Source organism: Apaloderma vittatum, unplaced genomic scaffold (genome assembly GCF_000703405.1).
Source record: "Apaloderma vittatum isolate BGI_N311 unplaced genomic scaffold, ASM70340v1 scaffold33502, whole genome shotgun sequence".
Lineage (NCBI taxonomy): Eukaryota > Metazoa > Chordata > Aves > Trogoniformes > Trogonidae > Apaloderma > Apaloderma vittatum.
In genome coordinates, this window is record NW_009702547.1 from 22390 (window position 1) to 43637 (window position 21248).

The window sequence follows — 21248 nt, forward strand, 5'->3', positions numbered from 1 at the left end:
ATAGGAAAAGGAGCCAAAATGGATTGCGCAAAGTGAAGTGCAGAAGGTGGTACACATGGAGATGAGGAATGGTATTTTAATGACACGTTTTAACAACCCGGATGGTACCCTTGCCAATCGTATCTAGCAGATCATGATCACTACGAATGTACTGTGGATAAATTTAGGCCAAACCCAGCGGCGCTTCATTTTTTAATTTATTTTTTTTTAACTTTTAATTTTAGAAGGAAAAGCTCTCTGATGTCTTAGACTCTGAGCTGTGTAAACAAATCCACAGATACTTAAAGCAAGTTAGCGGTCGACAAATATTCTCTAGTGTTTTCTGCAAGATCTGGGCGTGAGACCTGCTGTCTTGGCCCAAGGATGCATTGAACCGCTGTGCATTTGTTTTCCCCTCACCTAGGTTTCGCTCTGCGAGTGGGAGCAGGGTTTCTTGTGCCTTGTGGTTTGTGATTTACGCTGCACATGGGTTTCAGGGAATTTGGGGCTTGTTTTGATGGGGACGCACTGCTCCTCTTGGCAAAGGTGGGTGGGGAAACTGAGGCAAAGCGGAGGAAGGTTCCCTGTCCAAGGTAACATCATGGCTGGGAAATATCCCACTGGCCTCCTTCCAGGGTTGAGGTAATGGTGTATTTCTCTGAAAGAAGAAAATGGAGACATGCAGCAGTTTTGACGTGTCCCCTCCATAATGCGTGTCCTGACCCGTCACCTCGTGGTTTTTTGAGCAGATCTGCTCCACGCCTGGTGCAGAGATCCAACTGAGCTATGCAGACACAGGTCTACTGTGTGGTGCGGTTCACAAACAGCATTTATAAACCCATTTCATGTGGCTTAAACGTGATCGAAGGCAAACGGGCTGTGATGGGAGTTCAGGAGCTCCTGCGGATGGGCTGGTCGAGTGCGTGCTCAGCTTCCCCTTGCGTGGATGGGTCAAGGCTGGGTGTCCCACAGCTGCTCAGAACATGTAGTCTTATGGCATGATTAAGTACAAACACGCATATACCCTGCAAATACTGAGAGGAGGCAGCTAAGGAAGGCTTCAGAGGCAATAACAGTAACGAGAACGGAGTGTAGCTGGGCTGTGACCAGGTAGGAGAAGCTGTGCTGACACTCAATCCTCCCGTGTTTGTTTGCACAGCTCTGGGCTGCCCTGCCATGGGGCACTCGGCAGAGCATTGGGCCCTCCCTGGAGAAAAGTGCCAGATTCATTTTCATGGCTCTTTTTTTGCAGAGGGATTGCTTTAGGGGGTCCGTTCCTGTAAGTTAATATTTGCAATGCACAAAGCTTAACTGAAACCAGGCAGCATGGACATCTGATAACCATAACAGAGGAGATGCTTTTTCCCTGCAAGAGCAACTTGGAAAAACAAATCCCAATACTATTCCCTTTGCAAAGATAGCAACGTGGAAAGTAAAGCATCAGGAAAGGTGCTGTGTGGTTTGCAAAGGGTTTTCTAGTTGGGTCTTTTATTGGGTTTGGGTTTTGTGGTTTTTCTTTGTGGGTTTTTTTTGCGAGCTGCTTGTGTTTGCCCATATTGCTGATGGGTTTTGTTATTGTCTCCCCTCCTTTCTAGCCGGGTTGCCCTTCCTCATCATTGAAACGAGCACAATCCAGCCCTACCAGCGGGGCTTCTACTGCGACGATGACAGCATCAGGTACCCGCTGAAGACGGTGGAGACGATCAACGATGCAGTGCTGTGTGCGGCGGGCATCCTCATCGCCATCCTCGCTGTAAGTACCACCTCTGAAACCTTCTGTTCTGTCCCCTGGGCATCTCTGATGGATTTCTGTCACCTCTTTAGCCGATGGCACCAACGTCGCTTCGGCACTGGGGTTTAGCACGATCTTGCCGGTCAGTCGGTGCTGTCTACCAAGGTGCACATCTCTGTGCTTATTTGGCTTCTATGTAAGCGTGGAGCTGTAAACATTTGCAAATGAAAGATTGTGATGGGAGGAATGAGGTTACTGTTGAAACCAGTAAACAGGCCCAAAGCTGTTTGGGCAAGTCTGTGAGCTCCACAAGAGCTGTTTCACCCTCTAGTAGGAGTTCAGAGTAGAAGCAAAAAGACTGGAGTGTCAGTAAGGACTTGGCATGGTTTGTCCCTATTCAAATAACTCTTTGTATTTGCCTATTTTATAAGGTTTAAAAAAACCACAAAACAAAGGATATGTCTTTTCAGCTAACCAGTGCCTGGAAAAGTTTCACAGGTTAGTGTTATTAGATTTTTAAGAGATTGTGCATTAGAGCCGTTTTAAAAAGACAATTAAAACATTCCACAGGGAGCACATTCCCAGAGTCTTCACTGTAAAAAGTAGTTAATACACTACCTTCCTAGTGCCTCCTCCTTTCTTCTTTTCCTGCCAGATTTTCTAGAGCTCTGCTAGGAAACAATTGCATGGCGAGAGCTTTATATGTCAGCCAAAAAGCTGAATTCAGCCCATGAAGCTCCGTCTCCTTATGCCAGCATGTATCTAGTGCTGGGGCAGAAGGCAAGAGCTGTCTCCTGATTTTTGCTTAAAGGCTTCCAGCTGAATATGAAATTCCCATACAAAAAGTACCTACATTTTCCTTCTCACCTGCTGCCAGCACAGCTCAGGTGCTTTCCCAGAGAGGTTGCCTTCCTCTTGGTTCCTCAGCTGAGAGAGATGGAGAAGTCAGAAGCACTAGTTCCCTTCCCAGCTTTCATCTTTCCTCATAGGAGCAATGTCATGGACAACAGGCATTTTAGCGTGACTTTAGTAATACCTCATCCCCAGCCTTCGCTGTGAATATCTCCATCAGTCCCTGGTCTCTCCATCATTTCCTGACCACATATACTCATTTAGCAAAGTAGGTCCCCAAAACTGCCTTATTTCTGTACCCCTTCCCTCCTCCAAACAAGCCTGAAAGGTGCCAGACCCCCAAATCTATAAACAAGGCAGAATTTTACCCTGCAGGTGAATTGCCCCTGAGTGTGGAAAAGCCATAAAAACGAAATTAAAAAGCCTCTCATTTTCACGTTATTGCCTGAGCTATCGGCACACTGGCTCCACGCGGAGTGTGCTTCTGATCAGTAATGAGGTGGTGGCAAATTCAGGAGTTGGAACAGAAACTGGAAACATAATCGGCTGCCTATGTGATCCATCAAATTTCTACCACGAAATAGCAGGTCAATTAGAAGAGAAACAAAATCCCCCAAGAATTAGATGTTTCTGCCCTGGTTTTACTGTGCCCACAACAAATGTAACTTAATCAGGCAAACTCAAAGGCTCGGTTATTTGCTGTTGAGTGACACAAACGGCTAACGAGGAATCGAAGCAACAGATTTCTTTGCTATGGCAGCGCGCATGGAAAATTCAAGTCAGCCTGACCTCTTTTTTCAGATGTAACCCAGATACCAGAATTACTGTAGCATAATAGGAATTCCTTCCAAATCCACAATGGCACCGACTCTGCTCCTTTCGCTCACAACGTTTGCCTTCGGAAGGCAGCACAGCGGCTGTGAGGACTTCCAGGGAGCTGATGTTTTCGGATGGCGCAGCCAAAATTTCACGCCCTTGCTTTTCGTGGCATCATGGGCAGTCTAGGCCTGGGTAAAAGGTCCAGGTCATGTTTTTAAGTGGCTTGAGGACACCCAGAGTGCTCGTTAAGTAAACAGCAGAGGTGAAGACCTTTGCTTCGATCAGGATGTGAGAGGATATGCGTTTGGTTTTAATACCTATATATTTACTGACTTCAGGCAAATTTCCGTGTGGATGGCCCTGGAGAAAGCCCGTGCCCCTGAGCTGTGGACCCTCACAGCTCTCCTGGCTGCTTTTCTTGCTTTCAGGTGGTTAATCTGATCAGCAGAGAAGCATGTTCATGGTCTCTGGGGTGGCCAGGGGAAGGTGGCAGGAAGATTTTCCTCTTCCTGAGCCTCGTATGGGTACCATTGCTGTAGTGCTCTGTGTCCCCACATCTGATAGATCTTGAAAGCCTATGAAAAACACCTGAGAAAATTAGTTTCCTAGATGATCTGAGTTATGCAGACAGATTAGCTGGTTGTTTTACAGTTGAAGGTGATGTGCTTCAATGTGATTAGAAACAGAGAAGGTTACACCAGAAACATAAGTGGTTAGAAATGCCCTAAAAGTAATTCCAGGCTAATTGGATTGCTGGTGGTACCTTACAATAACGATAAAATGGGCACAACAACTGAAAGTCTGCAAAAGGCATTTACAAAGAGGAAAGTCTGATATTGGCTTCTCTCTAGTGACTGTCTTTCTTAAATGTGTGTCTCGGGAGCTGTGCCCATCACGTAAGATGTGACACGTCCCATGTGGGTGGCTCACCAGAAATGCCAGGCCTTAAAAAGAGCTTAATATCTTTAAGGATTCTTTTCGTCTCAGGATGTGCTTTCAGTTTGTACACATCTGTGCTGCGTTAGTTTTTCACCGTCCCCCTTTATCTGGGACAGCACTGCCAAAAAAACAAGTTTACCCAATTTTTAACTTCTCGTTAAGGAAAAGCTATGGCTTTAACTAAGCAGGGAGGGTTCGTGGCTGCCCGGCAGCGTGTTCGCGAGGGAATGAAGTCTCCAATTTACAATCTGCTACATGTGTGCAATTACCCAGACCACCAACGGTGAAAGAAAAAATATTAATCCCTAGACTTTTGTTGGACCTGGTTTAAAGTGGTCACATGCTTTTCCCAGGCCAAGACCCTCGGGTTTACGTGGATCTGTTTGGAGTAATGGCACATCTACCAGTGTCAGATGTCATCCCTGATTTGTTGTGTCCTCCCCCTCTGCAAAAGTCATGAGTTATGAGCCTCGTAGCTTCCCTTCTCATGAATTTAGGGCTGTGCCCTCGTGCAGGAGCCACCGTGTCCATCCAAGACAACCTGGAGTTGCCTCCGGCCAAAGGAGCAGGAGATGCTCCAACCTCCCTCTGCTGTTCTCGGGCTAGTAGCTTTCCTGGCTGCCAGCTGGAAAGTGATCCAAAAGGGAGATCAGCCATGATCTTTGGAGTCTGAGAGGATTAAAACAACGCTGGAGCCAGTTAGCTGCAGGTCCCCAGGCAGCACTTGGTCACGACCAGATTTCCAAGAGTAAATCTCAGCGGTGACATGTAAACCCTGAGTGATAGTGCAGTCACCCTGAGTATTTCTGTGCGTGGTAGCAGAGTGCTCTAGCTTGGCCTTTGTTTTTTATTATTATAGTTGTATGTCTCTTTGATAAAGCCTGCTTAGCTGCAACTTCAGCTGCCTTGGGTCAACCTTAGTTTGTTCAAGCCACGGTATGAGTGAGTTCAAACAATGATACAGCTTCATCTTCTCAGTCCAGTTGCCATACTTTTCTACTTTATTAGTTTCCAAAGATTGTGCCAAGCTTTTAAAAAAGGTAGGCAGGGGAGCCTTGTCTCCTGCGTGCTGCTGGCAGCCTGCCATGCTGGGAGGAATATTGCTGGCTGTTCCAGAAAGGGATTAACATAAAGGCATTTTTCCTGACAGTTAATTTTACATATCGTGGTCCTCGTGACTAGAGAGGGGCAGGGACAGGGGGGCAGCTGGAAGAACAAAAAAAAAAAAAAAGACTCAATTTATTACTCAGGTATAAAAACATTTAAAGTAATGAATAAAATCCTAAAGCTGTAAATCTAGAGCTCAAAAGCTAGGTGTGTAACTTGATGGACAACAATTTAAGCCTTTGCCTCTTTGGGAGAGGTGAGACATTTGGGCTTTATTTCACAGCCTGATTTTCATTAACCCGTCTTTTAAGAGTTGAGATTATAAGAAGCCAGGTCCTCTGCTCCCTGACAGTGATTTATGGTGATACTGTCAAACCCCAGCACCCCTGACACAAGAAAAACATCATTTGCTACCACACAATGGTAAGACCCTTTGAAATGCCCCGAAACAGCCGGTGTTTATAGAAGCTTTGAGCAGCTTGAATTGGGTCTGGTGGCAGCAAGTTTTGGGCTAGAATCTCAAAAATTTGGGGCCTTCTGAGTCTTCCCCTGTTCTGTTCATGGTTTTCAGAGAGGCCGATAAGCGGGTTGTCCATTTGTTTTCCTCCAAAATCAGTTTGATAAGAGGGTAGTGGATCTGGCCTCTCCTTTTCAAACACTTGATTCTTTATCTGGTTTATGTTAAATTTTTTTTTCCACTATGCTGGTGTAGAACTGGGATAGTGTTTCACTTCTGTAAAGATATGCCAACGTGCCAAATCTGCCTTTCTTTTCTTTCTCTTTATTTTTTTTTTTCGATAACGTTTTGAGCACTGCGATCTCTTCATGAGAGGGAAGAGGAGGAGGATGGAGAGACGTTGGTCTATAGACTCTCCTTCCTCGCTGTGGAAGCCGATTCCTGATTTGAGATGCTGGGATTACAAAGAGCTGCCTCAGCCCTTCATTCACTACCCATCGCTGGTTTTGTGCAGCATCTTCTCTGCCCTCTAACCTCGCTCTTGCTTTTCCCTCTGCCAGATTATAACGGGAGAGCTCTACCGCATCCACTACCTGAAGGAGAAGTCGCGCTCCTTTATCCAGAACCCCTACGTGGCAGCGCTCTACAAGCAGGTGGGCTGCTTCGTTTTCGGCTGTGCCATCAGCCAGTCCTTCACAGACATTGCCAAAGTGTCCGTCGGGCGCTTGCGGCCGCATTTCCTGGAAGTTTGCGATTTGGATTTCTCCACCATCAACTGCGCGAAGGGAGTTTACATCCAAAACTACACCTGCAGGGGAAGCGACAGCAAAGTCCAGGAAGCCAGGTGAGAGCGTCGATCCAAGCGATGGATGGCCACCACCGAGGTGGTGTCTCACGCTAAATAAATCTTGGCGTTTATCTGCCAGTTGATTCAAACGCTGCTCTTTCTAACTCTGTCTGCCAGCGGTGGGCAGCTTCCCTTGGGAATTACGGGACTTGGCTGAATATTTCTTTTCCTTTCTCTTTACTCCTACGCTATTGTTTCCCCGAGCACTTGCTCAATGTGGGAATTCACCATAAGAGCTGAGCTCACGGCGAGTAATCTCGAGCTGTCCCATACGATGGAGGCTTCTCCTCCAAGGAGGCTCCACTCAGGCAGCACCTCCCCTTTCCAGCTCTTCATCAGATCCATCAGATGCTCAACTTTGGCATTTTCAGGGATGCATTTCACATACTGCAGTTAAGCGACCGGAGAAGTTGATCTCTGCTTATTTCTTTACCGTTTCCTGGTTATTTGAGGCGAGACGATGAGTTATCGGGCTGTCCTGGAAATAACCGCTGTCCCATGAGTAGACCAGGAAGGGATGAACAATGCGAGCATCCTGTCCATCCGTTCGCTTTCTGCCGAGCAAGCGAGCAGGGCGGATAATGAGGGTTTTATAACCCAAAAGATTGGAGTTGTGGGTCCCTCTGCTTTGGCACCCCCTCTTGGAAGCAGCAGACGAATAGCCATATTACATGTAAAATTATAACACCGAAGGTTATAGTGGCTGGTTCTTAGCACCTGCCTTGTTTTGCAGGAAATCCTTCTTCTCTGGACACGCATCCTTCTCCCTCTACACCATGCTGTATTTGGTGGTAAGTAACCTCCACCTTGCTTGAAATTGAGCTGATTTATCCCCTGTCCCCCTTTCCCGAGGGACTCATCCACGTTCGGTAGTGATAACAGCACGATAAGCGTCAGAGATAGAGACTGAAAGAGAGAATCTGAACAAGTGGCGAGATCCGCTCCCAACTCCTGAGCTGTTATCTGGGATGGAGGCTCCTGGGGTGATAGCTGAGCTGTGCAGCTTTGGGATGTAGCCAAAGCTGCAATCACATCTGAATCCTACTACATCTCTGGACGGCCTGTGCAGTTTTATTCACCCCACGTTGCGGTTTTCCCTGGGAAGGGTTTGGGGTGAGCCAAAACGTTGCGTCGATGGAGAGGGAAGATGTGCTGTCGTGGCTCTTTGGGGGGGCGAAGGCCGATTCCCAAACATGCCAGTGGAGCAGGTGGAGCAGCTTCTGCCCGCCTGGATCCGGAGCTGAGGACTGGGACTTGTTTTTCTTTGTCAGTGAGAAATGGCTCTACCCTTCCTGCACCGGGGCGGCTGCCAAGGTGCTTCCTGCCGGGGCTGCAGGAGGCACGCTGCCCGCACCCCCACACGGCATTTGGGAGGATCAGGATAGTGATTTGCATTTGGTTTTCCTTTTTCCTCCTCCTTTTCTTTTTTTTTCCCCTGCCCTCCTCTCCTCTTAATGATTTATATTTTTGGTAAAAAGTCAGGAGAAAGGTTTTGGAATCCTTTCAAGATTTGCACCCCCTCCTCCCCCTGTAAACTCAGATTAGCAAGCAAAGAAACAGCGTGGCACTGATAAAAACATTAAACATGAGCTTTTATCTATGAGCAATGCTTGCCCCCCCTCCCTTTACCTTCTGAAAAGATAAGCGACCGCTGCTCCCTCCTGCTTTTTCGTCCCTGAATTCCCCCCTCCCTGTGAGCAATTTCTGTAATTTAATTACTAAGCTTTCCAGGCTGTTGGGGTGATTAAATTCTTTCCTCATTTCTCCACTTTTTCTTTTTTTGTTGTTGTTGCTCTTGGAGAACTTTTGAATTTCTTCAGTAAACGTTTTGGCCATTTCCTCCCAGCCACGTTACAATGTAGAGCTGCCCTGGTGACGCTTTGCAGGAGGCTCAGCTCTCCACCTCAGCCGTCACAAAACTTTCCATGCTGGGACTGGAAACCATCGCTCATACTGGCATTTATTTATTTCTGAGGAGATTGGTGGGCGGTCAGATAAGTCAGTCCTAAGATGCTTTCAAGCCTGGCATCCAGAAACACCAAGGGCTGACAGTCCCTATTAAGTCAGTGGTGGTTTCTCTCCAAATACTCAAGATTCAGGTTGTCCTTCTAGGGTTTTTTTGTGTGTTTTTTATGGTTTTGGGGTTGGTTTTTTTAGGAGATGCTGCTCCTGGGCTTTTTTGGAAGCCAAGCCTGATGCTTTACCTTTTGCACAGGGTCATGGCCTGTGGCATCCTTCAGGGTAGGGGACAAACTCAGGCAGCTGTGCCCAGCTGTGCCCCTCCCCACCTTTCCACCTCACTCACTCTAGCCGGGGCTGCCCCAAGTCCCTGGGGTTTGACCCTCTATCCACAGGGCACTGGGAAAACCATGTGGTTTCACCATTTTTTCCCTGTGGTTTTCTGAAAACCCAGCGCTTACAGAGTGGGCAAGAGACAAACGGGAATGCTGGTGGCAGGGGGTACACTGGAGACACCCAAAACTGCAGCACACACACAACATTGCCATGGGATGCATGGTACCTTTTCCAGCTCTGTTTTGCACCAATACCTGCCGCATGATGTCCTTTTTTAACATTGCAGCAGGCTTCAAAAGTGATGTTTAGCTCCTGTGTAGCGCTTTGGATTGCTGGAGCTATAGGCACTCAGCAGCCTCTGCCCCTCTCCCCCCTGATCTGGGACAGTGCTTATCCATTTCCATGAAGGGATTTCGATGCCCAATCTCTTAAGAATGATCTCATTTTTTCCCTTGTTTCAAAACTGGGACAAAGGTGGTAGCAGTCTCTGTCTCATCAGCTGTTCTGTCACCTTGTGCTTTAAAAAGTCAGGGGGAAAACTACACTTATAAATTGAAGTGCTTATAAATTGAAGGGAGAAAAAGGTAACTTGAGACAAGACAGTGAGACACGATGTATATCAGAGGTGAGGAAACGATGATCTTAAGGGTCTTCTCCAACCTAAACGATTTTGTGATTCTAACTTGTCTGGCAGCACCCTGCTCTCCATCACTCCAGCTCCCTGGCCAGAGCCTGAACGAGAAACCTCGTGGAAAAAGGGAGGCAAAAAATCTGTCATGTTGGAGAGGCTGATGATAAAAAAAAATAATTAAAAGTAATAATAAAATGAGGTTATAATGACTCAGGAGGGTTTTATTTAAGGCAAAATAAACCCCGCTGTCTTGGCCAGTTCAATGAACGAGTTGGGCTTTGAAAGCCTGGTTAGAAATGTGGCATCCAGCACGCCAGCACCTCCAGGAGGGGGATTTGATGGATTTAATGATCTCAGTCAAAACAGAACGATGGTTCTCCAGTTCCTGGGAAGTGAGGACTGTGCCACAGCAGGTTGTTGCCAGCGCTTTGGGCACTGAGAGTTTGCCGGAAGCCTTTGCAGAGCAGGGCTGTTTGTCGGGCTGAGCGTGCGCTGCAGAGCCTTGGCTGATCAGCCACGTCCCGAGTGCATTCCCTGTTGAACAATACTTCATATTTCAAGGATAAGTCACTTCCCGCCTTTCCTGGCGTTCCTTGGCATCAGTCTTAAGAGCCTATTCCAAATTATGATGTTTTCAAGTTTGCCTCACCTGCTAGAGACGGGTGCCAGAAAGCTTTATTCAGTCTATTAAAAGATACCTGATTTCCCACGCATTCCACCAGGCTTTGCCTGCCCTGTGGGGCTGGATTTACCCAGGTTTTGGTGGCCAGTGGATGAGTGACAAGGGCTTCTCCATCGCCGTACCCTATGGTATCCATCAAGAAGCAGTTTGGCATCGGGCTCCCCGATAGGAAAAGGTGGATGGATGCCAAGCCCTGGAGGGCTTTGGGGGAAAAGTCCCAGGGAAAGGCACTTGCAACACAGTAAAATCTCCTGGGATTTAGTTCTGAAAGCTGAGACTTCAGGGCCAAGTTTCTCGCAGCCTTCTTGTCACCAAGAACACTCAGTTAGCATCAGGCCTTTGTATAAAAAATTTAAAAGGGGAAATTACGCTTGGGTAATCCTCTTTGTCTTAATTTTCCTTGCTTTGTTACTCCTTGGCTGAGCGAGCCCGTAATACATATTTATAGAAGGCTGAGGAAAGAAGGAGGTATGTAACGGCTTATTCCACACAGCTTTCTGGACTCTCTTGGTTTTGTTTTGCTGGACTTGGAGGATTTTTTGCAGAGAGCCGTGGGGGCTTTCTATTCCCCTCAAGCACGTGAGACTGTAGTGCTGATTTTTTGTTTTTTGTTCTTCAGTTGCCTGAAGTCACAGCCAACCACACAGAGGATGCAGAGAAGCTAAATTAAAATGTTGACTGACTCTGGATAAACCAAAAGTAAAACAGGGCAGCTTGTGTGTTTTATGGGCATTGGTGGGTGAGACTGAAGACTTCAGATCAGAATGGGTTTTAGCATGTCCTGCTTTTTTATATGGAAAATTAGAGATGTGGCTGGTTTGGTGTATCTGTGGGTAAGAGTGAAGCTTTGCATCGGGGTTTCTTGCTAAAGGGTAGAGAATGTCCCAGTGCCCTTGTGCTGCTGAGCAATGATGTGCCCGTGGGAAGGAAACTCCATGGTGGTCGTGGATTTGGAGTCAAGTTTAGCGGTGACCTAAGTAAGCAAATAAACTGGAATTATATCAGAGGCCAGGGCTGAGGTGTCAGCTGCATTGCTGAGCTGATGGGGATATTCCCGATGGGGTGGGAGGACGCTGTACACCCAGCAAAGGCAGGGAAGAAGCAAACTACATGCCTTCAGTGCTGGGAAGTCTTCGCACTTCTCCTGTCCTTGTGCCCTGGCCAGCTTGGTGCTAGAAGCGGAATTCTGCAGTTCCCCTTCCTCCAGCGGGGTTGGCCCAGCCGGGGCAGTGTGTTACACCGGGGTGAGTTTGGTTTGGAGAGCTTTTGGCCCCGTACCGCTCTGGCTACAGCTTTTTGCAGATGGGTCTGGAGGTGGAGGTAACTTCAGGTTAGATGTTCAGAAACAGGATGAGCCATTTCCCAGAAGGAAAGCTTAGCTGTGACTAAGGGACGTGGTTGATGGAGTCCAGCCTTGTGGTGGGGAGAGTGTGAACAGGATGGGATTTCTGGATGCAGAAAGCCTCGGGAAGCTGGAGGGGATGCTTTTTGCCCGTGCCCTCTGCCAGCTCCTCCTCCATGGCTTTGCTTGGGGGTGGCATGTGGCCACGGGCTGTCCCCACCAGCACCGTGGAAGTCCCCTGGCAGAAAAGTGAAGTGACGTCCTTCAAGCCATCTGCTTTGTGGTAACTCAGCCTCTGCCAGGAGACTGTGGATGGGAGCTCCAAATAACTCCTGCTCCGTGTGATCCCATTTCAGTCCATCCAGCCTTGCTCCTGGTGTTGCTCTTCCTGACTTTTGCTGCCCTGTGATGGTCTGTGGTGGAAATAACCCTGGTTGTGGTCTTGTTCCTCCATCCCCTCCCAGGAAGGGATTTCATCCAGCCCCACTTTCCCATCCAAATCTGGCAATCCTTTGCAGGCAGCAGTTCAGATTTGCTCCTACGTTTCAAAAAAGAAACCTTCAAAAGCAGGATTTCAGATAAATTTCCAGGAACTTACCATTCCTTAATAATAGCACTACTTTCTGGTTTAGGGAAATTCTGATCCTTTCAGCCCCCAAATCCCCCTTTTGCTTTTTGACTTTCTCTTATTAACTAGATTTTTCTTCCATACTGAAGGCAGAGGCAAAGTTTGGAGTACCACGAGCCTCACCTCTAAAGTACTTAGGTACCTTGGAGTTTGAGTGATTTTTGGTGTTCTTCATGCTCATAATATGCATGTGGAATACGAAAAGTGCTGTTGCACTCTTCTTTTTCCTTCTTTTTTTTTTCTTTTTTCTCTTTACGAGTTGGGAACTAAAGAACATTTTTTCCAAGACTTTCATGGTGGCAGTGAAAGCAACTCAGCTGAGATCCTCGCACTGTTGTGAGGTGTCTGAGATGCGTCTGTGGGGTGGGTTTTACTCCTCCAAGACATGCAGATGCGGGTGTGAGTTGGGTGCTGGGGATTTGGGTGGTACCCAGCACAGCCTGTACGGTGTCACGCTGCCTTTTCAGACCTTTTCCAAGGCTGAAGCGTGTAGATTTGGCACAAAGTTCAGAGCTGTGCTTTGGAAGGAGCAGGCCAGTGTATGAATGTGTGTTTCGTGGGTTGTTTTTCATCTGTTCAGTCCAAATGTATCTGCTTTATTGTGTTCAAACTCAGGGTTAGCTTTTTATTCCTAATTTTTAGCTGAACATTTGCTTCTTCACCTATAAATGACCTATTTAGGCCAAGCTTGTGGGATGGAATGGTTTCAGAGGATGTCAAGGCTGTGCAAAAGGGACAAATGTCTGATTATCCAGCAGCAAATTTCTTTTAGGGGGTTTGATGTGACAGAGCCTCCAAACTAAAGACATTAGGTTTCAAATGTTCCTGTTAGAAGTAAAAGTTTATAAGATGTAATGCTGGAACCTGAGTTTTGGACTGTTACATGGGCTGAGCTGAGACTCTTGAACCTGAAAACCATCCTAAGCCTCAACCATGATAATGGAGGCATGTTTTGATATCCTTTGTGTGCTTTAAAAATGCTACTCTCCACAACTGCTGTTTTTTTCAAGGGACATTGTCTCTGCATTGAGAAGTTATATTTAAAGATATCGGAGCCCCCAGCTCACTGTCTCACCGTCTTCCCTGAATACTTCCCAGGAGTGTCCTGCCTGCATGGTTTATTCTCAGTGGCAGGTCACTGGGTGCACAAATACCGTGGCAATGAAAATTCAGCCAGCCTAAGCATTGCAAACTGAAAATGCAGTTCATTGGACATTGTCTCTGCATTGAGAAGTTATATTTAAAGATATCGGAGCCCCCAGCTCACTGTCTCACCGTCTTCCCTGAATACTTCCCAGGAGTGTCCTGCCTGCATGGTTTATTCTCAGTGGCAGGTCACTGGGTGCACAAATACCGTGGCAATGAAAATTCAGCCAGCCTAAGCATTGCAAACTGAAAATGCAGTTCCCTGCTAATGAACCGCGTAGATATTTGTTTGCAGGATGAAGTGCCTGCTGTTAAATTGCTGTAAGTGACTGTGCAGGATGGGGTTGTGTTATTTTACAGCTCCAGCTTTTTAACTGGAGGTAAAGCACCTCCTTACTGGTGGTGGGGTGTTATATTTTTATTTTCTTTTAGAACTTTCTGGGCAGAACATGCCTCCTAATTTTGATACATTGATTGTTGACTCCTCTTTTTCTCCCAAACATAAAAACTACCATCACAAACTAGAGAACCAGCCCAGTGGTCCATTTGCTGTGGGGATCTAGAGAGCCGTAACTCGTCCCATAGCATCACATGCACAAGTTTGCACCAGGGTGCTGTGGGTCCATTCCCAGCCTCGAGCTGGTTTGCAGACACATCCTTCAGAATCCTAATGTGCATTAGCCAGCACTGAGCTGACTTGGTACTTCCATGTTAATTGGCTAGCAATTTGGATAATTTGGAGCATCTGCTCCATTCAAGTGACATGATGTTTCATTTCCTCTAAGGACCCCAGTGTGTATTCTTTCCAAAAAAAATAAAGGATAAATGTAATGTTTATGCAACAGCCAAACATACTAAATTGGCCAAAATGGTGCTTCTCCCTTATCACCTTTCCAATCAATTCTGCTTTTTTAGGTAAATGGTGTCATTAAGTTATTTGTGGTTTTGGGGAACCCAGCAAGAGCTTCATTCCCTTTTATATCAAGGCAGTGTAAACTGCTCTCAGTGTGTAAAAAGCATCGTAAATGAGAATTAACCCCCTTTCCAACCCTCTGATGTTGCAGAGTCCCAGGAAACACGCTGGGTCTGACTTCCAGCTCTTTGTTTAGGAACAGGCAGAAAATACCTGTGGCAGCTGAGCCCACGGGCAGTGGATCCGAGCTGCAGGAACATTTTCCAGGCACTTTTACATTTTTGGAGCCATCAAGTGCTCCTCTCCTCCCCAAGCCTGTCCCCCACCCTTCCCACAGCCTTCCTCCCTGCACCCAGCCCGCACACCAGTGGGCAGCCCGGTTGCCGTTTTCCTGTCCTTGCTTCCCGGTTCCCACAGGAACTGGCCGTGCCCCTCGGACAAAACGGAAACGAGCCTGAGACAGTCACGGGGCAGGAGGGACACAACATTTATTAGACGTCAGCTTTGTCTTTTTGGGTTGAGGTGTGGGATCTTGCTTTTCCCTCGCTAGCTAGCAGGGGCTTGCCATGCCATGCCATGGGGCTGCTGCTCCCTGGACACCTGCAGACCCTGGAGCTCGGGCTGGGAAACACGAGGGCAAGGTTAGATGTTGTGTTTGCATCTCAAATTTGTCCATGGTGGATGCATTTTTATATCCACGTTGTTCGTGGTTGTGTCTGGAAATCCTCGGGGCTGGCTCTGAAGGCATGGCACGCTGCACTGATTCCTGGTTTTCTTCTGAGAGATGCCATAGGTCCCACATGCTCCAAATTTGGGACGTTGCTTCTGTTACGTGCTAAATAGCAGTTAGGAGGAATTTCCTGACTCGACCCGATGTTGTGTGGAAACTGAGGAAGGGCCACGGAGCGACCCAGGATGTGAGAGGGGGAGTCCAAAGCCCCAGACCCTGGTTTACTGAGGAAGGGCTGTAGTCATCCACTTGCGCCCACATCCTCTCCGCCGATTGAAATCCCTTCAGCTCCACTCCCCTCTGCGTGACGGAGGTGCCACATTTGCAAAGAGCATCCTTCTTCCTTGACAACTCCCCCTTCCTTGAGCCAAGGGGGCCAGGTTCCCCATGGCAGCTGCCACCGTGGGCGCACATTTTGGACGCGGCTTCTCCCTTGCAACCCTCAAATTAACGCAACGGTTTTTTTTGGTTTTTTTTCCTCTTTCTCTCCTCCCCCTGCAGTTCTATCTGCAGGCCAGATTCACGTGGAAGGGAGCCCGCCTGCTCCGTCCCCTCCTCCAGTTCACCCTCATCATGATGGCGTTTTACACCGGCCTGTCCCGCGTGTCGGACCACAAGCATCACCCCACCGACGTGCTGGCGGGCTTTGCACAGGGAGCACTGGTGGCTTACTGCGTGGTGAGTACGGCAAACCCTGCAGGGATGCTGCTGGGGGAGAGTCCCGAGGGAAGAGGTTGTGTAAAACCCTCCCCGTTACAGCCGGGGACAAGGCTGGGAGGCAGCATGCTCTGGGGACTCCGTACAGAGTCATCCCCGTGTGACAGCCCATGTAAACCTCGTTTGTGGGCAGAACGTGGCTTGAGAGCGGAGCACGCTTACCCTTCCGAGGGTGGGTGCTCTGATGGGCACCCAGCAAATAAAGGTGCCAGCACCTGCTGGCTTTTTCACCTCCCTGTGAGCAAACGCCCCTGCTGTGATGAAGGAATTTCAGTTCTCCCCCAGCAAACAAACTGTGTATTCAGAAAAAAAAAATTAAAAAAAATTTAGGCTTTTTTCCTCATCAACCTTGAGCCAAGGCGCCACTTTGCCCAGGCTGCTGAAAAGGCATTCAGACAAGGGAGAATATTCTGCTTTCGGACAGCAGCATTCCCTTTTCCAGCTGCTCTCAGTAACGAGCTCGTTTGCAAGGCTTGCCATCAGGACCCCCAAGCAGGGAAGTCTGGGGTGGTTGGGATGATGGCTCTTCCCTGTGCAATTCAGGCAACAGCCGTCCCTGGGGAGCTGGGTCTGGGGGGAGGGAGGGTGCCTCTTCTGGTGTAGTGGATTTTGAACGTAGCGAAAGGGTTCGTGAGAATACGGCAAACAAAAGCCGTGCCCGCTTGTCTGCGGCTGCCGGGCTCGTTCTCATGCCATTTGCTTTCCAAAGAGTGACCTGATTGCGCAGCTCCATAACTTGAAGTGACACATGTAGACGTTTAAAGCAGGCAGGGTGGGGGGCACTGGGTCGGGTGGCTGACTCGCAGAGAAACAAAGGGGCTGGCAATTATGGTGGGTCCTGTGTCTGTACAGACTCTGAAAGCAAGATTTTAACAGCCCGCTTTCTTGGGTGGTGTATTTTTATTATTTTGTGTTTTTTAATGATCTAAAAGTAAAGCAGCCCTGAAGGCAAGGAGTTAAGTTCGCTAATGTTATATTTTGCAAGGAGAGAAAAAATAGGTTATTTATGTACTTTCCACTCATTGATAATATTCCAAAGCCAAGACAAAAATGTCGTAGTCAGGAAGTTTTTATGCAGTATTATTAACTCTCTGAGCAGTAGCTGTTGGGTTTTGCTGTTGCCCGATGCCAGTGTCCCACGCGGGGATGGCAAATGCAGAGAGGGAAGCTGCAGAAGCATAAATATGCGACACCAGCTCGCAGCAACAGCGTTAAGAGTCCCGCGCTTTTCGTTCCAACATTGTCAGGGTGGTTCTTCAGGACCTTTTCCCATCCCAGCAGTGAGCCATAGCACAGTTGCTGCGGAGAAAAGATGCTGGGGCTGTGTGTGGAGCAAGGTGCCCTAGTTTGTGTCATGTGGGTTTGTCGAGATGCCAACTGCACGTCGCCGGGCGGTTTTACAAGGGGGATATTTACCTCTCTGTGTGCTTTTCTGTTGGAGAGGTGGGATAACAACAAGATACCGGGGGAGTAGGAACCGAGCGAATCCATCACAGCGGCAGTTTCAGAAAGACAATAGCTCTCCGGATGCTCGGGATGGGCGTCCGGATGCTTCCTGGCCGGGACCAGTGGCAGGGCTGGCTGTCCCCTCCCGGCCCTCGGGCAGCTGGAAGCTGTGCTGGGAAGGGGAAGCTGTGGCGGCGCTGGGCTGCTTTTCCTGTGTGGAGGGAAACCGACATGGGAAGCAGCCGCGAGTTTCACGGGCGGGCTCGGTTTTGCCCGCGAGCCTGGGGCAGCCTGCACTGCTTTTCCCAGCCGGCTCGGGAAGGGGATGGCTGTTTCCAAACCCTTTGCAGGCAGGGCTTGGTGGCTGCGGATGTCTCTGGCAGCAGCTTACGACTTGTCAGGGTTTAAACCCAACCTATTTCCTCAGCTTGCAAAGAACCGTTGATATGTTGTTCTTCTCCCAAGCCTGGCTTTGCTGGTTTGAGCCGTGGCCTAGGAGGGGCTGGCAGGCTTTTGGGAGATGGAAGCAAGAGACAAGAGGAAAAGTCACCCTGAAACTCCTTGGAGTTTGCACTGAATGTGTGCTGCAGCAGCCTTTTGCTAAAATTACGAGTATATCGGAGCAATTAGTGGTATGTCCCTGGGATCCAGCTCTCGTGCCCAGGGTGCTTTGAAGCAGAGAGAGGGACCTGGAGACTCATCACCTCCAACTCACCCTGGGCTCTCCCAGACACCCCTTCCCCCAGCAAAGCCTTCACGAGTCCGCTCTGGTGATAGTCAAGGGCCGTTAAAATACCACAGTTATCGGGCTATAGTTTTCAGCAGAAACCAATTGTGGGTTTTGTCTCTAAGGGCTGCCAGAGCTTAAATCCAGGTTGTGCTGCAGCAGACACGTTTGTCCTTCAGTGCCTGAAATAACAAGCAGAAGACATTAGAGTCAAGCACTTCCAGCTGATGAAACATTCAGACTTGAATCCAGGGTGAAATACGATGTGGATTTCTTAAATGGAAATAGTTTTTGTGCGCGTTGTAGGCAGCTTGCTCTGTGTCGGGTAGTTGTGTCTCATCTGATGGAAAGAGAAAAGGGGAGATGTCAGGAGATGCTCCTCGTGTTGCTCTGCCTAGCTGACAAGTCATTTTAACCTCTCCGTACGTGACTGAAGATTTCTTCAGTGTAATGAAAACGAATAGGAATTAAGTAGCAGCGCAAGATATTGGCTTACTTTGTATAATATGCCCTCAGTCTTCTGCTGTCAAGTTTTCTTTATGGGTGGAGAGCACCTTCTACAGGAAATGGAGCTAATCCAAGTGAAAAACTTTGCACGTTTATTAGTCCTTTTTTGTGTTAAACAGTTCAAGCATTAGGAGGATTTAACACACTGTTTTAACCCCCAAAGATCGCATTTCATGATTCCTATAACTGTTTATGTAACCTCCAGCCATATTAAAGTGAAATACAGTTTGAAGAGAAATGAAACCTCTTACCTGGTCTCTGAATGAAACCCTGAAAAGCAGCGAGCAGCACAGCAAAAACTAAAATACCCAAGATGACGCTCCACCATAACTCATTCCCGTCCAAAATAAGGACCAGACTTGGCGTAATCCCCATGTGCTTCTTGTACTCGGCAACCTCTCCTCCCATAAATTGATTTGCCACGGCTATCTTGGCGCAGAAATTGGACATCTTTTTGATTGAATCCAGCTCTCCGAGGTGGGCAAGCGAGCGAGGTGGCATCAGAAATGCGCCGAGCCAGCCAAATGAGGGCTTTACATTTATTAATGACCCAAAAGAAAACCATTGCCAGAGCAGTTTGACATGCTTTTACACTGTGATGCTGCAGTGAGAGGCCAGATTCCAGCTTGTGATCCTCAGTGGGATCAGCTGGGATCCCGTTATTTAACCAAAGGTACAAACGCTGCCACTTGCATGCCCTGTAAACAACTTTATCGGCTCTGTTATACAACTGGGCAGCCAGGCACCAGCACATACACCAAGAAATAGAGCTGCTTGATATGTCAGCTCCTCCCCTGCTTCTTTGCAAAGCATTAAAAGCTGAGCAACAACAGCTCCGTTTCCTGCATCCCCAGTTACAGTTGTAGGAGCAGTTTGCCACTTATAGCGCAGGTTCACTGTTCAGCTCAGCTCCTTATCTGCCCGTGCTGATAGGGACCGGCAAAAGTTGTTTCCAAGGTCGACTGGACCTGCTGCATGAGCTTTGGGTAGCTAGAAAACATGGAGATGCAGATGGGGAAAACCTTTGCTCTCTCCCTATGTTACCCAGCCTGGATGTACTAACCTAATGTTACTCCTTTGGACTCTTTTTTCCCCAAATTTATCTTGTTACGTTTGGGTACTGTGGGAGAAAACTCAAATATCCTGCTAACTCCTACAAGCATGTGCTTCTCCTCCCGGGGCTTCGGCTCAGCAAACCCACAGCTCGATGTGAATTATCGCTGCTTGAGGATGTCTGAGATGAGCCAGAAAATTTGGGCTGATGGAGGCAATGAGCAGCAGGACCAAATTTTAGGGCAGCTCACAAAATGATGAGCCCTCACCATTTTCTCTCCATCCAGAAGGATCTGTGCTGTCTCACTCTTCCCTTCTGGCGCAGGGCTCAGATTTGGCAAGGGAGAAAGTGTCCCGGTCCTGGAGGACCGATAAGCTTTGTGCAGCGGCTGCCAGGGGAGGATGTGGAAGTTTCCTTCCAGCACTTTGTTTCTTACTGTGTTGCTGCCTCCCAAAACTGCCAAGCATTGACTTTTTCACATCCGGGAGAGGGGTTACATCACGGGATACTGAGGAAGAAGTGGTCATGAGTAGCTTCTCCTCTCTTTAGGAGCCTTCAGGACCAGACCCTGTCTCTGCACCTTGGTGGGGCACGATGAGAGCATCACTCGCCGTTGACTCATGGCTGATAACTTTTAAAAGGGCTTTGATTTGAGACCTTTTAATTGCCTACCTGTCTGGCTGAATGAATTGTTCTGTCCCTATAACCACTCACCATGAGTCAGGCCAGCCCTTTGGAGACCTTTGTTATTTTATTGGAGTAAGGGCCATGTATCTGTTTCCTGGCTTTTCAACCCATTCAGCAGACGTTTGGGCATTGCACACAGTCATTACGCAGTGAAAAATGAAGTTGTTGGGTAATTGTTTTCACACTGTTTTGCGAGGTCTGAGCCTTTTTTCCATGCTGTACAGAAAGGTGGTAGTGCAAGCGCTCGGGATTTCACAGCTATCGGGCAGGCATTCAATAGTACAAAAAGTGCTATTTTTGCAACTTAGAGATATGCATATATACTGTGAACCAAGTTTCTGACCAGAACATCATCCAGTGTGGCTAAACTTGCCTTTTTCACTTATTCCTGCAGGTGTTCTATGTCTCGGATCTCTTCAAGCCGAAGACAAAGACTTGCCTGCCTCCACCGCCCATCCGGAAGGAGATTCTTTCACCTGTGGACATCATTGAGCGGAATAACCATCACAACATGGTGTAGACCTTCGAGAAGTCGGATGGGCGTTGTATTTTATTTTAAATTTTTTTTTTTGCAAAAAAAATGACTGCTGACAGCAACTACCTGCTGCTCTCAAATCTCATCAGACAGTAGAATGTAGGGAGAGACTTTCTTGCCCAACCAGTAAAGTCTTACTCTGTGGTCTTTTCAACTTGCGACATTTGGATGCAAAGGGGTGGTGGTCAACTAAGTCAAAAGCGACAATGAGCAAGAAAAACAAAACACAAAAGCCGAACAGACAAAGAGAGGTGCCGGAGTTCTGGATGTGCAATTGGTTTGAGTGTTCATGTTGTAGTGAACGCCAAATTGTTCATAGCCTAATGAACACTAAGGGATTTTTGGAAAGCTGGCCATCTTAGGGTTTTTTTTTAATTTGTTTTACTATGAAGATTTTCAATGCCTGCGAGGAAAAAACAAAAACAACTCACAACTAAATTGTATAGCACTACATACGAGAAACAGCACTGAGTCAA

The 21248-nt window shown here is 47.8% G+C and overlaps 1 protein-coding gene across 1 annotated transcript; it reads left to right on the forward strand.

Moving 5' to 3' along the window:
- Positions 1-403: 403 nt before the first annotated feature.
- Positions 404-20809, forward strand: PPAP2B (phosphatidic acid phosphatase type 2B; the record flags this gene model as incomplete). Its single annotated transcript, XM_009864290.1, has 6 exons — positions 404-449; positions 1575-1732; positions 6446-6729; positions 7466-7523; positions 15601-15777; positions 20632-20809. Coding segments are annotated over 6 exons (849 nt in total), but the record flags the coding sequence as incomplete, so codon positions are not given.
- Positions 20810-21248: the final 439 nt, after the last annotated feature.